At 40.5% G+C, this 15,350-nt stretch overlaps 1 protein-coding gene across 1 annotated transcript in view; it reads right to left on the minus strand.

Annotated features, from left to right (window-relative positions):
• Positions 1 to 686: 686 nt before the first annotated feature.
• The window catches only part of NUF2 (NUF2 component of NDC80 kinetochore complex), a 38,062-nt gene continuing 23,398 nt past the window's right edge, over positions 687 to 15,350 (minus strand). Inside the window, exons 9-14 of the mRNA XM_039485120.1 lie at positions 14,122 to 14,184; positions 11,887 to 12,024; positions 9,758 to 9,898; positions 5,998 to 6,173; positions 2,873 to 3,008; positions 687 to 1,533 (exon numbers count right to left, since the gene is read on the minus strand). Of these exons, the coding sequence (XP_039341054.1) occupies positions 1,411 to 1,533; positions 2,873 to 3,008; positions 5,998 to 6,173; positions 9,758 to 9,898; positions 11,887 to 12,024; positions 14,122 to 14,184 (777 nt within the window). The 3' untranslated portion in view covers positions 687 to 1,410. The remainder of the gene's footprint in view (positions 1,534 to 2,872; positions 3,009 to 5,997; positions 6,174 to 9,757; positions 9,899 to 11,886; positions 12,025 to 14,121; positions 14,185 to 15,350) is intronic.

Consider the following 15,350-nt stretch of genomic DNA (forward strand, 5'->3'; position numbering starts at 1 on the left):
AATGAGTAAATCAAAATTAATTTTATTTATATGGTACACAGGCTAAAATAATCTAAATCAGAAATTGTATCAACAAAAAAGTGTTCCAACTGTTCAACTAATGGAAGATTTGAGATTAAGGATAACATTTTCAAAAATTATCAAATCCTCTTTTCAAGAGCATCCAAGTTATTTAAGTGCTTTTGAAAATTTTACGCATGGTGACTTTAGAAAGTCTCAACGATCAAGAAAAAGACATTGGGCGAAAAAAGCAGATCAAAACGCAGAAAAGAGGCAACAAATAGACAAACTAATATTTAAAAGTTTCAGTCCTGAAGAATTACAAGAACAGAGCCCAGGAGAAATAGAAAATCTAACCAAAGAAACAGGATAAACAAAATGAGATCTGAAGAGAAGCTCTGAGTAACTCGAAAGCCTGTCTTTTAACAACAGAAGAAGTTAGTTGAATAAAAAAAGATTACCTCACACACCTTGTCTCAGGATAAACATAAGTCAGATATAAAACTCAAAAACTAAAAGAGACTTGCACCAAGAAGAGAATGAACAAATAAGTAGGCTGAAAGAATATAACAGAGAAATTAGGCTATCCAAATCTTTACAGCAGCTACTTAAGTTGATTTTTATGTTCCCAAGGCAGTCTGGCCAAACATTTTAGAAGAGCAGTTTCAATAGAAATGTACAATGAATATCAATCCATGCCATTTTATTTTTAATTCAGTTATCTGCCCAAACATGGACTCATCTTGTACAAACACAAATGAGTGTTCAATACACACCAAGCAGAAACCATGGATTCAAGCTTCCAGAAAGAGACACAGCAACACCAACTGAATTTATGTAGTTCCCCAAACAGGACTCTTTCCTCTGAGGGCTTCTTTATCGCTGGACATCGCAGGCAGAGCAAGCCAGAGTTTATATAAGAATCCACTCTCCCATCATGATGATCTCAGTAAGACTTGTCTTGAAATCAGATGGAACTTAAGATAATTCAGACTGTGTTCAATATACCTGGAAAATACTACAACCAAGACCTAAGAAGATACCTCCATTCAAACCAAAGCTACCCCAATCCAACGTCCTCAGTGTAGTTTCTGCTAAAACTGTAGTTACACTAAAAGCTGAAATTAACCCTCAAACTATTTTATATGAACAAGATAAATTGGTAAACTTACCACTAGAAGAATCAGAACTGAGAAAGATAATGCAGACAGGATGTTGAAGTACATTTTTACCAAAGTTAATCAGTTGACAGCACCAGGGCCTTTCTACAATACTAAATGTGTTCTGAGGTCGTATTTAGAAGAAGCTTCCCACATAAAATGCAATATTTTAAACCCAAACATGAGGATAAATACAATAAGCAGAGTCCAAGTGAAAGCCAGTATAACAGCTAGTTCAGGATGTCTGAACTCAAAGCATTCTCCTCTTTAGTTCAGCAGTTTTTTCATCTCGTGAGGCTGCATAGCTCTCTGCTATCTTTGCCAGAGCTTCATGGTATTTCTCCAAGCCAGCCCTCAGGTTAAGATAGATCTCCTAAGGTGAGAAAGTTAGTCAATCAATGAGGTTCTCCCATCAGCAGTGTTAATGCTGACACCTTACAGAGGATTTAAAAGACAGCAGGGCAGATTTTGGGTGAATCAGAGCTGCGCTCAGTGCTGCTCAGGAGTATCCATGAAACAGGAGGGGAAAGGTAGAGCAGATGAGCACAGGGACGGGAGGGTGATGGGAACTGCCATCTCCTAAAATTCAGAGGAATCAGGCTATCCTACACTCACCTTTCAGCTTTGCCTGCCTCCCCTGACCACAAGCCTTGCACACCACAGAAGGGCCACAGGAGGGGAATTCCCCTCTGCAACAATGCAGTTCTCTCCCCTTCCCAAGCCCACTGATCCTTGTAAGGTTCAGAGGAGAGCACTGATTCAGCAGGCCGCCTATTATCCACACAACTGGGCCTCTCATGCAGTATTATGAAGTCAAAATGTGTTGCTTCATAGCCCCAAAGCGTCCCCTTCTCCTCCATCCCACAGACTAAGGGTCACCTGAGAAGAGCCTTGCTCATATGGACTTTAGCTGGCATACAGCAGGACATCAAGTCTGCATGTGTTGGGAGGAAGGGGTAGGCTCAAGAGCTGGCTAGTTATATCAGAGCTACTTAAATTAGTTCAGGTTGAACCAAACCCAAAACTGAAAATATTTAAACGAATAAAAAAAAATCCATTTTAGGTTGAACAAAACAAGTCATTCAATCCAAAACATTTGATTACAGGCATTTTTAAAGAGCTGGAGGAAGAGGTGGTCAAGCCCACCTTAAAACTTTTGTCGTCACTATGAATTGCCACTATGCATGTCCATTTATAGTCATTGGGCCAAGGAAAGAGCAAGAATGACTGTGGCCTGGTGGTTAAAGGTACTCCCCAAGGATTTGGTATAACCACGTTCAAGTTCTTGCTCCTATGACTATTTATAAGAAGTGGAACAGATTCAACAGGAGAGACAGACGGACGTTCACACCAGAACATTCCATAGCCTAATGGCGAGTGTGCACTCCTACAATGTGGGCAACCCAAATACAAATCCCTTTTCCACATCAGGCAGCAAAGGGAATTCAGCCTAGGTCTTCCACAGCTCAGGTGAGTGCCCTAAGTACTGAGCTGAAGTTCTGAAAGAACCATCACCTCCCCACCCCGGTTTGTGAATAGTGCCTCAGTGCCAAAGGGTTGTTTTTTTTTGTGGGGGGGGGGGGGGGGACTATTTGGCAAATTTATGTCAAATTCACAAAGTTTCTGGTCAGCTGAAACTGCATTTTTTGGCAAATAAAGGGTTTTGCCCAGCTCTCCTCCCCAGTACTTAATAGAGGAGAATTCCTGCTTACCTGTGCTTTCATTTTTTCCTTTTCAGTGTTCTCGTTCAGCAGCTGGACTTTTAATCGGACTTGCTGGATTTCCTTGTGAATCGCCGTCACCTTCTCATAGACAGCCCCTCTCTTCTCCTGAACTCTGTTACAATACCTAAAGCAAGAAGGTATGAAATAGTTTGTGCTGAACCAATCACCTCACCCCAAATTAAATATAGACACCAAGATGGATTTCCACACTGGATATGAACGTCTAGGAAAGTGATTTTCTAAGTTACAGTTAGAACAGTTATTTGCAAGAGTGAAGGAAAAGTTGCATTTGTGGGATAAGTAACATTTACCCATCTAGGTGTACAATTTATCTACATCACACTGACATCAGAAAAGTTGACTCATTCTTAAATCCTAGAGCTATATAGCATCAAGAACAAAACTCAAAGGAGTTAACGTAACTTGTCAAACAGAAATTGCCCAATTGACTTCAATGGAGCTACACTAATTTAAACCGGCTGAGGATCTGGCCCTAAGTGTTTTTCTACTGTTGAGTGATGCATTCATCATACTCTAGAGCAGTGGTTCTCAAACTTATTTGATCCTGCCCCCATTCTTTGGGTCTGTAGTCATTTGTAAACACACACACACAGCCCCACTCATGCCACCAAAGTACATATACTTGTGCCCAGCTCTGAAGGCAGAGTGGAAAGCAGTGGCTGCTGGCCAGATGCCCAGCTCTGAAGGCTGCCCCACGGCAAGCAGCAGTGCAGAAGTGGCATGGGATGGCATTGCCACGTTACTTCTCCACTGCTGCTGGCAGCATCGCTGCCTTCAGAGCTGGGCACCCAGACAGCAGCCACAACTCTCCCAAAGCTTCTCATGATCCTGCAGAATACATTTTGTGCCCCCTGGTTTGAGAACCTCTGCTCTAGAGGCAGCATGGTGTAGTGGGACTGGAATCTTGAGTTCAAGGACCAGCTCAGTCACAGAATTCCTACATGATCTCAACTTTTACTGTGTCTCAGTCTCTCCATCTTTAAAATGGGGTTAATACTGATCCATATCATGAAGATGTGAAAATTAGCTAGTATTATACTTTAAACTGTTTTTGAAGATTAGCTGTCTGACAATGCAGGGTCTGAAAAAGGATTTGGATAGTTTATGTTTCCATAAAATACTTCAGGATAGATGTAGCTCGGTTTTGCACCAAAGTTGCACCATCACTCATTGAAAGTGTTATGTCTAGACCTGTGTATTTTGTACCATTCTCTACCTGTGGGCCTGGCCATAGAATTCAACAAACCACAAAGCTGTGCTGCACAAAATAAAAGTTTTAAAGTATTAAGTTTCTAGCTCTTGGAGATGCACTGATGGGAGTAGGAGGGGAAGTAAAATGGGCCCAGCCAGTGCCACCCCTCCCCAGCATCCCCCAGGACCCAGAACTGTGCAGGGAAGACCAACCCCACTGCGGGGGCAGTAGGCAGCTGCTTGCTGTCAGATGGGACGAGGCATTCAAGCTTAACAAATAGTTTTGTCATTTCTGCTCCTACCCACAAGGAAAAGAAAAGATGCATTTTCCTGCTCACCACCAAAAATCCTTCCACTTTCCTGGTTGCCAAAACCCAAAGCCACCTCCCTTCCCTTCTTCGCTGCTAAAGCCCATAATTGTCAAAACACAGGAAACATCTACAAGGCAATTATGTGTTAAAGCAAAAATCTACAGCTACACTAAAAATTTAGAAGAGCATTTAATATCATAGACTTTAAAGGTCAGAAGGGACCATTATGATCATCTAGTCTGACTTCCTGCATAATGCAGGCCACAGAATCTCACCCACCCACTCCTGTATCAAACCTGTGTCTGAGCCATTGAAGTCTTCAAATCATGGTTTAAATACTTTAAGATGCAGAGAATCTTCCAGCAAATGACCTGTGCTCCACACTGCAGAGGAAGGCAAAAAAAACCCAGGGCTTCTGCCAATCTGCCCTGGAGGAAAATTCCTTCCCAACCCCAAATATGGCGATCAGCTAAACCCTGAGCATGTGGGCAAGACTCACCAGCCAGACACCCAGGAAAGAATTCTCTGTAGTAACTCAGTTCCCACCCCATCTAACATCCCATCACAAGCCGTTGGGCATATTTACCGCTAGTAGTCAAAGACAAATTAATTGCCAAAATTAGGCTATCCCATTATACCATCCCCTCCATAAACTTATCAAGCTTTGTCTTATCAAAAGCAAACAAGTCTATATTGTGCTGCCTTCATTTTTGATTTAATTAAAAACTTCCATTTACTTTAAGTTACTTCAAAATGTAATAGAGTGATAGAAATCAGGGGGATCTGCCATAAATTCTAGGCCCAGCTTTCTGCAGAGAGCAGAACCCCTTAAGTAGGACCAGAGCACTCAGTTAACTTTCCCCATCTAAATGAAGATGCTTCCTAAACAACACTCCGTTCACTTGGCCAGTAATGTTCTGTGTCCCCTTTGACACTATTGAAGACTGGTGTTTAAAATACTATCATGGGCCAGCTCTTCCTAGGTCTTACAGTAGAATCATAGCCCTGTGTTTACAATATTACAGTCTGCCATCATGAAAAAGATTGTGATGTTCCAAGCCCAGCCTTACAACGCGCCTGCAGCATCATGTAGGAAGGAAGATGAGCTGGGAAGCTTTGATCAAATGACACTTTTCCCTTTTGTTTTAGACGTGTCACATCAGGATAATACCCCCCTGAAATACAAGACCCCATTTCCCTGTGGGTCTTGAATGGCTTTGATAATGAACAAAAGTGGCAAGGGAAATTATGAAAAATTCATGAAAAGCAAATGGGGCTTTGTTGAAGTCTGATGAGTTGGAAAATTATCCCAGTATGACATTTTCTTTAAAAAGATTTTAAAAAAATCAAAGCTAAGCATTATAAATTGAATTAGTAATCCACTGAAAGAGTTGCTGTCAACTCACATTGCAATTATTGATCCGAGTCCCCAAGTGCTTGCCTACAGCATTACTGGTCTTCACAGAACTATCCCCCATCACTACCATTTCCATCTATACTACTTGTTACATGCTTGTATCAGGGATGTGCATTTTTGTAAGTGTATATCAGATAAAGTAGCACCAGGCACAAATGCCAACTCATCCGTACTCAAATACTGTGCGCTTGTACTGCTCAACGTCCTCATGTTTCTTTTTTATCCTTATTTCAGCCGTAGACAGCTTCTCGCGCTTAGCGTTGACCAGTCTCTTTAAGGACATTTCATCTGTCGCGGCATTCTTCAGCTCTGACTGGCCATTCTCAATCTGGTCCTCGAGATTTCTGACCTACAGTATTTTGAAAGAAAGACTGAAAAGCAATTCTATAAAATCAAAGAAACGCAATGTCCCTCTATTGGATATTTGCCAAAATAGAACTTTGCTCTCTCTCATTTTGATAGTCTGAAAACCCAGTTAATTCTTCCTAGAAATTCAACAGTTAAACACACTTTGTAAATATTTAACAGGTCAGGCTTGGTGGATCACATCACGTAGACTTCCAGTAATTACTGCAATATACTACAGTAAGTTACACTGCTCTACAGGCAAAATGCTTCTGAAATAAATGTAGTCAAACTTTACTAATTCTGGGTCACCGAGAACGAAAATGATGCTTAAAATTGTTGATTGGCTCTAGTTTTCAAGATATGCTATTGGGTCAGTATATACGACCCTTGACTTGGCAATAGCGGAGGATAAGTGAGTTATAAAGGGAAGGGATCTCAATTTAAACCAGAAATGACTAAAATACATCTTTGACTGGATCTACGAATAAATTTATGACTGGGTTTGGACAGTACTTGCTTTTTAGGCAAAACAATGAATGATGCAATCTGAAGCTGGTATTGCGTCATACATGATATGAATTGCATCATGTTATTCCTAGAAGTCATGGATGATGCAATCATAACGAAGCTTACATCACTCTGCTGAACAAATTGCTCTATATTAGCTCTAGAAATCATACAGTGTCGTGCTCTCTTATTTGTCAGTGTTTGATTTTGCATAGGGACACATTTCTGTTTAGCCAAAGTGAGCAGAGATGCCTCGTACTTGTGTGAACAGTGCAGATAACTTCTGCTATGTTTGTGGTGAGGTGACTTTTGCATCACAAAAGCACAGTATACCCACTATGGTTAAGAAAGCCTATCACCTTTATTTTGGCTGCAAAATTGGAGATCAGGACAAGAGGTGGGCCCCACACATGCTGCAACACTTGTGCAACAAATCTTCGCCAGTGGTTGAACAGGAAAAGGAAATCTATGCCTTTTGCAGTGCCAATGATTTGATTTGGAGAGAGCCAACAGATCATACCAGCAATTGTTACTTCTGCATGGTGTCTCCAGTTGGGAAAGGTGTGTCAAAGAAGAAAAAGTGGACTGTGCATTATCCAAACATTCCATCAGCTATACGCCCAGTATCCCACGGAGAAGGATTGCCGGTTCCTGATGCACCAGAATCATTCTCACTTGAGTCAGACGAGGAAGAGGATGAAACTTCTGGTCCTGAACCATCAATGTCACAGGACACACATTTTCTCCCATCCTCCTCCTCTGAACCACACCTCATAACACAAGGTGAACTGAATGACCTTGTCAGGGATTTGGAACTACCCAAAAGTAAGGCAGAGCTGTTGGGCTCCCATGTTAGGGTTTCCATGTTCCATGACCGTCAAAAGGATCTTGTCCCATTCTTCTTCATGGAAGGTGATCTTGTAGCCTGCAACAACATCGATGGTGTGATGGCAGCCCTCAACATTGTTCACGATCCAGATGAGTGGAGACTGTTCATTGATTCATCGAAGACGAGTCTTACAGCTGTTTTGCTGCATAATGGCAATGTTTTGCCATCAATTCCAGTTGGTCATGCAGTTCATATGAAGGAAATCTATGACAACATGAAACAACTTTTGAGGTGCATAAACTATGACCAACATCAGTGGCAGCTTTGTGGCGATTTGAAGGTTGTTGCTCTCTTGCTTAGTCTGCAGACTGGATACACAAAGTACTGCTGTTTTCTCTGCGAATGGGATAGTCGTGCAAGATATTCCCACTACATCAAGAAAGATTGGCCACTCCGACAGTCATTGGAGCCTGGGAGGAAAAGTTTTCAGCAACCACCACTTGTTGAATCAAGGAAGATTTTGTTACCACCCTTACACATCAGGCTGGGTCTAATGAAGAACTTTGTCAAGGCCATTGACAAAAACACAAGCAGCTTTCAAGTACCTCCGTGGAAAATTTCCCAGGTTAAGTGAAGCTAAGATAAAGGAAGGTGTCTTTGTTGGTCCTCAGATTCGTGAACTTCTTCGAGATGATGCATTTGACCATGCACTGCGTGGCAAGGAAAAGATGGCATGGAAAGCCTTCCAGTTAGTGGCAATACATTTTCTCGGAAACAAGGCAGACAACTACAGGTTGTTGGTGGAAAACCTCCTCAAGGCATACAAAAGCCTTGGTTGCAACATGTCACTAAAGATACATTTTTTGCACTCTCAGCTAGATTTTCCACTGAACTGCGGAGCAGTGAGCGATGAGCACGGCGAGCAATTTCACCAGGACATTACAACAATGGAGAAACGCTATCAGGGCAAATAGAGCCCATCAATGCTTGCAGACTATTGCTGGACAGTGACAAGAGATGCTCCATTTAATGAACACAAGAGACAAGCCAAGAAGCACCGAGTAGACACTGAATAGGACTAAACTGTGTACATAATAGTTTTTTGCCTTTTGTTTCATAATAAATTTTAGTTAGATAACCCTTTTGCTGATTTTTAAAGTGTTACATAAACAGGACAGGTGAAATATCATCATGTAAAGCAACCATAAACAAATTGTAAACCTAGGTCTTTTCATGTATGATTAAAACTCTACTATCTACACAATATACAGACATAAAATGTAAAAACTTAAATATCTTAGAAACAGTGGCCAATCAGTTGTTTTAATTGTCATATTTGAATTCAGCACATCAAAATACATAATAAATAGCACATTTTATCTCTGAAGCAGACGACTTCTCAAAAATTGTAGACCAGTGTTACATAGGACAAATATTTAAAACTTTACTATGTTTAGCCAAAAGAAGTGAACAGTAAGGTAGCTATTTTTATTTTTACTTACTAAAATACTCTGTCATTCTCCAGAACTGTTAGCCCTAATTAGGAAGGTACATCATGACAAAAAAATTTGTCCAATAAAAAATTGGTTTGTAATACTGATAAAATTAAGGTGCTTGTTAAAATGATCATTGTGGGTACAATGATATTTCCTCCTTTTGGCTTCCACTCTTCCCATACAACGAACAGCTTAAAATTCAAACTTCCCTCCTCCAAATAAATAACCCTCTAGAAAAAGAGAAGACAGTACATGCTATTTTGGCTTATGTTTCTACGGTAATACATTCTTCCACTATTAAAGATGGCAACAAATTTACAGGAGTTTGTCCTTGTGACCTTAAAAATCAAAATTTTCCCTCCTACCTACAGATGTGCTATGGGAAGTTACTGTACTCAACCCCAACAGTAGCAGCATTTTGATAGTGCTGCTTATAAATAGTTTTGAAGCAGCTTCCGGTCCTTTGGGATAACAGGAACTATTGAAATGGAAGATGATTAAGAAAATAGATACAGTACTGGCTGTTATGTCTAGGTGCTGGAAGGCAGCATGCTTTGCTTTGAAATAGATTCCATTTTAGCAAATATTACTTGTACTGTTGCATAGTGGTTTGTTTTTTCAGATTCATATCCTAAGCAAAAAATAGAGCAACAGGCAGCAGCACTTGCATGAAATTAAAACCCAGTACTTAATTGAGAGCAATTTATTTCTTACATGCAGTTAGAGGGGGACACACAAGTACATAATACAAACCTCTGATGAGATATTGGCCATTTTCTCCACATTTGCTCCTTGGCTTTGCATTTTCTTTTGGTATAATTGCACCTCCAATTGACATGATGGCAGAATCTCAACTAGGTCTCGATAACCTTCATACTTCTCAATAACCTCTTGCTTTACAAAAGAAACAAGAAAAAGCTATTTACTTAAATAAATGAGTGAAATGTGATTTCTCTTATCTTCTGCAGTAATGCATATTTGCTCTTGTAACTAATCCTTCAATGTCTGGTTGTAAACTGGAATTAAAGAACTTCAAAATTGTTGCTGAAAGGAAGTAAATTTTGAGTTTGCCAACAAGATTATGCATCGGAGGAAAAAGCCATTGGCTTGGAAAGGCAGAGATGATACTTAGGTGCTGTACTCAACCAAACCTTCAGATATAAATTTACTTCCTTATCTATTCAATGTGCTACAAGGCCTGTTGGGGAAGAGAATGCAAGTTATACAATGGAAAATTTTATGTCAGTAGAAGTGCAATTATGTTCACAGTCTGAACTAACATTACACAGGGATGTTTGATTCATCTATGCTTCAGTGAAGCTCACAACTTTCTCTTCAGATTTCTCTCTGTTTATATGGTTTGTTTTTGAGGTGTGAAGTTATTATCATCTGACTCTAAATCAGTCTGTTCACGAGACACACAGACAAACGAACTTCGTGGCTGTAAGATTTGTACTTAAATATACAGTAACTCCTCACTTAAAGTTGTCCCGCTTAACACTGTTTCGTTGTTACGTTGCTGATCAATTAGGGAACATACTCATTTAAAGTTGTGCAATGCTCCACTCTTACCTTGTCTGGCTACCTGCTTTCTCCACAGCTGGCAGCCTCCCTATGGCCCCCAGCGCCTCCCGCCCGCCAGCAGACTCGGCGTATCAGCGCTTTCCCCCTCCTCCCCCTGCCTGTGGCAATCACCTGGCTTGCAGAGTTTTGTAGGTAGGGGAGGGAGCGAGCAAAGTAAAGGGGGAGAAGAGGCAGCTCAAGGGTGGGGGCTTGGGGGAAGAAGTTGAGTGGGCAGGCTGAAGGTTGAACCCCCCGCCTCTGGTGCTTGCAGAGTAGGGGAAGCTGCCCTGGAACCTAACCCCTCCCCCCCCAGAATTTACATTCATTCTTATGGGGAAATTAGATTCGCTTAACATCGTTTCACTTAAAGTGACTTTCAGGAACATAACTACAACGTTAAGTGAGGAGTTACTGTATACAGTCTAAAACTTCTCTGCCTACTATTTTTACAGGTAACTGAAAAGATAGGTATATAATTGAAGAAGTTAGAGGAACATTTTCCTGTATTTTTCCTCCTATTTAGTTTGTGCATTTCACAGATTATATATCTGGGGGGAGGGGCAGGTTCCAAAGTTGCCCCTGAATTGCCATTTAGTTTCCTCTTGTTTGTCATGAGTCTTCACACATCAGGAGTGGAACATTAAGAATACAAAGAAACAATTAGAAAACCAAAAATTGGAAAGGGGACTCAGGGATGCTTAGTTCCTGAAGCTACTATTGCTTTTTTTGCAGCTTACTAAGATTTCAAGTTGCTTGTGTACTTAAATTATCTGCTTCCTTTTGATTAACTTCCTCTATTTTTAACTGGAGTGAACCTATGTCAGACAATTTTGGAATTAGATTGTTATTTTGGGATAAAGTGTTCCCAGAGAGAGGAAAGCAACCCTCCAGATTCAGAACTACTGAGTGAGAACAGAGGTAACCCTGGAGCACCTGGTCAAGAGGCCAGGGCCTGGGAAGAGGTGTTAAAACAGTGTCAGGATGGTGGATGCAGTCAGCTGGACAGGTTCAAGGGACCCAACATTTCAAAGTTTAGTATTACAGATGGAACAATCATCAATAGCACTACTTGTGATCCCATGCTTAAAGGAGGTGTTCTCCAAATATCAGATGTCTGTTTTCTTTCATCTGAAACTAAATTCTTAAACTCCCTGCTAGTCACCTATTGCTGATCTTTTTTTAAAAATGATGCACAAGCAGCTCTCGATATTATGCCAGAAGACAGACTCATATCATTACTCATGTCTTGCCTATCACAGAGGGAATTTAATAGACTGAAATAAGAACAAAGCAGCCATAATACAGTGACCAAGACTTACCTTGGTTTTCTTGAGTTTCTGGACAGTCTCCTTCATATGTTCTTTGTAATTCTTCAGTTCCTCTGGAGACTCTACAATTTTTGATTTCAGTTGCTCTTGTTCTTCTTTCAAAGTAGCCATTGTCACTTTTAGCTGATTCTAATTAACAAGACAATTAAAATGTGTGGTTGATCTCAATTTTACTCAGTTTTAATAATGCTGTAAGATTACTTGTCTTCGGATGCTTTAAGTAGAAGGGAGAAGAGACATTTAGTGAGGCAGGGTTATGCATTGACCATCTTGTGCAGAACAGCATTTTACTGCTATCTAGCAAGTTGTTCTACATCAGAACATTTTTGTTTTAGTATTTTTCTTTTAAAAACAAAATTCTATTAAATTATTTTAAGAATGTTACAGTTGCCAAGCAAAGCACACAGGTCAGCAAATGCCAAAGTTAAGGCTGCCTTAATTCTGCTCCCTTTTATATGCGCATTGTGGTACAATTTTGAGTTACATGACTGCATGTTATTTTTGCTGCACTCGTGCTTGCTGCAAACATTCTTGCCAATGAAATTCACTACCCAAATATTAATGAATAAGAGGTCACAAATACCAGTAGAGCTAAACAGCCAGCTGTAGTCACAAGAATATTCATAATTTTTTTCCTCCATTTGCCCAGTTCTAGTCCTGGCCAATAGTCTCCTTCTCTGTAAAATAGGTAATATCTAAGGAAGTAAGGGCTACTGCCAAGAATTCAGGGGATGCCCTGTTTCCCCCACTCATTCTAGAGTGTTTTCACATTCTTTGAAGACTTAAAGGTGATATAGCTATTCCATCAAGAATTAACTACTTTAAAAGGATGTCACAGTTCTATAGTTAGGCATTCAAATCAGGAATTTCCAAAAGGTAGCATATTCAGCCTTAACTCTATTGTTTCATGCAAATAAAAGCATAGTCTTTAGTTATGGGATCATTTATTTCTTTAGTACAGTGCAATATAAAGTTGTTCTACAACTTTAGATGCTAGCAATATTTCCACCTTGCATACTTACACAACTTTAAGTGTTATAATGGTCCATTATCTTTTCTGATTTAGGACCAGATGTACTTAACACCTACATATTTTTCTTTCCAAAGAAGAAAGATGGAGGCAAGGCACAACGGGAATAATATATCCCAAGCACCTTACAGGATCAGTAAGAAGGAGCTCAGCTTCATTTGATGTGCATCATACAAAATGGGCATCATACCAACTGCACTATGCATACATAGTGAAATTTTCAAAGGCTCATAATTTGATCAAGTTAAAACCCAATTTTCAAATGTTTAAAGGGACTTTTCCATGAGGGCTTCTTCTATGCCAAATTTCAACTTTACATCTCCAGCTCTGTCAGTATTATTACAGCAGTTCACAAAGTTGTAAGATTGTTTTTTATAGCCTCCTCCCCTGCTCTGCACTCTTCACACTCAAACGGCTTTCAGCTCAGCTTGCCCAAAGTATCACTTATGGGCAGAGACAAACCCTGGAAAATTTCAGCCCAAAAGATGAAAATAGAGGTTTGGAATGGAAGCGCTTAGGCGTTGGCTACAAACAAAAGTTGTACAGCTTTTACTATACTAGTACAGTTGAAATGTTACAAAACCTCTTGTGTGAGCAAGTATCAGAGGGGTAGCCATGTTAGTCTGGATTTGTAAAAAGCGACAAAAAAAAAAAAAAAAAGAGTCCTGTAGCACCTTATAAACTAACGGATGTATTGGAGCATAAGTTTTCGTGGGTGAATACCCACTTCGTCAGATGCATGTGGGGGGCAAAGTTACACCAGTATAAAGATATTTATATCAGTATAGCTACTGCTGTAAAAGAAAGGGAATAAGCTATATTGATATTAGCACCATTATTCCAATATGACTGCATCCACATTAGGGTCTGTACTGGATAATTATTTTGGTATATAAAAGTCTCATCCTTAACTGAAATAGCTATACTAATGCAAAAATTGTGTTTACACCTGGAGTTAGAAACCTTAGTTACAAGAGCTGAGTCCCAGATATATCAAAACCAAATTCTATTCTTATCATGCAAGTTTCCATGAAATACAAATATAGAAGTGGTTTTTAAAATGCAATCAAGTTTCGTTATCTGAACCGTTCACACTGCACAAGTCAGGCAGAAAAATCTGATGCTATATTAAAAGAAGCTCCATCACTTACTGCAGGCTACTGTTCAAATCCCATTTAAATTGGCGTTATACTTACCAGACTTCGGGTTCTCTCTGCAACTTCTGCTTTCTTTTGGGAAGTCACTTCTTGCAAGGCTGTCTAATGGAGAATAATTGTTTGGCAGTTAAAAGAGGAGAATTATTAGTATGGCTTCTGGCTTTAAGTTTGAACTTTTACTACAGAGAAGAGACTACTGAAAAAAGCAGTTACCAGCTACCTGCACAGCTATCCCTTCTCAGGGTCTCAGCACATGCACCCCACAGGTGTCAGGCTTTGGGTGGAATTCCACAGTTCACCTCTCAGACGAGGACCTGTGTTACAGCCCCCTGGGTACCAACCATGACTACTTCAGCAAGTCCAGCTGGGGTTTGGGCCTTGCCATTGATGCATCTGGGAGTGGTTACCATTGATTTATGCACAGAGGCCACACAGCCTTCTCAAACAGTATTGCTGAATATTAACAAAACAGCTTTCAGAAACATGATGGGTTACAAACAACAAAAAAGGGAGACCTAACTATATGGATCTTGCCTTTTAACTACTCCTGGCCTAGATGCTTAGGCCCTGCTTAGAGAGAACATGCCTGCCTGCAGTTCCTATTTCTTCCCCCCACCACCCATGTGGGCATGCTGACCACTTTCCCCCTCCCTTTCTATTAGGGGCATCTTTTAACCAGTCAGGGTCTTTTGATCTTTAGTATGTCCCAGTGATAGCCCCAAGGTACTCTTAGCGGATTTGAAGGTGTGTAACTGCTGCTGTCTCATCTCTTAGGGTGTCTACACTGCAATTGAGGAGTAATTGAAGCTTGGGTAAACACACCTGTGCTAGCATTGCTAAAAAAGCAGTGCAGATGTGGCAGCACAGGTTTGAACAGGTAACAAGGGCCCTTGGTGTACTTGTACAGCCCTTGCCACCATAGCTACGCTGCTATTTTTAGCCATGCTAACACAGGTAAAACTAGTACAGGTACATCTACCTGAGCTGCCATCACACCTCAGACTCCATTGCAGATATACCCTTGAGTCCCTATTTCCTGCCCAGGCCAATCCCCAAATCTGGGTTGACTTAACCCTTTCAGTTCAAGTAGGCAGCAACACAAAATTAAATGGGGAAACAGTCTCACAATATTCATTATAATGCAGCAGATCTCAGTTCCTCACACAGACAATTTGTTTCTGTAATGAAAAACAGACTATATTTCACACACTGCTTCTGATCCCTATGGACCCAGCTGTTAGCTTCATTCCCTCATAGGTACCAGCACA

The sequence above is a fragment of the Mauremys reevesii genome, linkage group 8 (genome assembly GCF_016161935.1).
Source record: "Mauremys reevesii isolate NIE-2019 linkage group 8, ASM1616193v1, whole genome shotgun sequence".
In the NCBI taxonomy this organism is placed as follows: domain Eukaryota; kingdom Metazoa; phylum Chordata; order Testudines; family Geoemydidae; genus Mauremys; species Mauremys reevesii.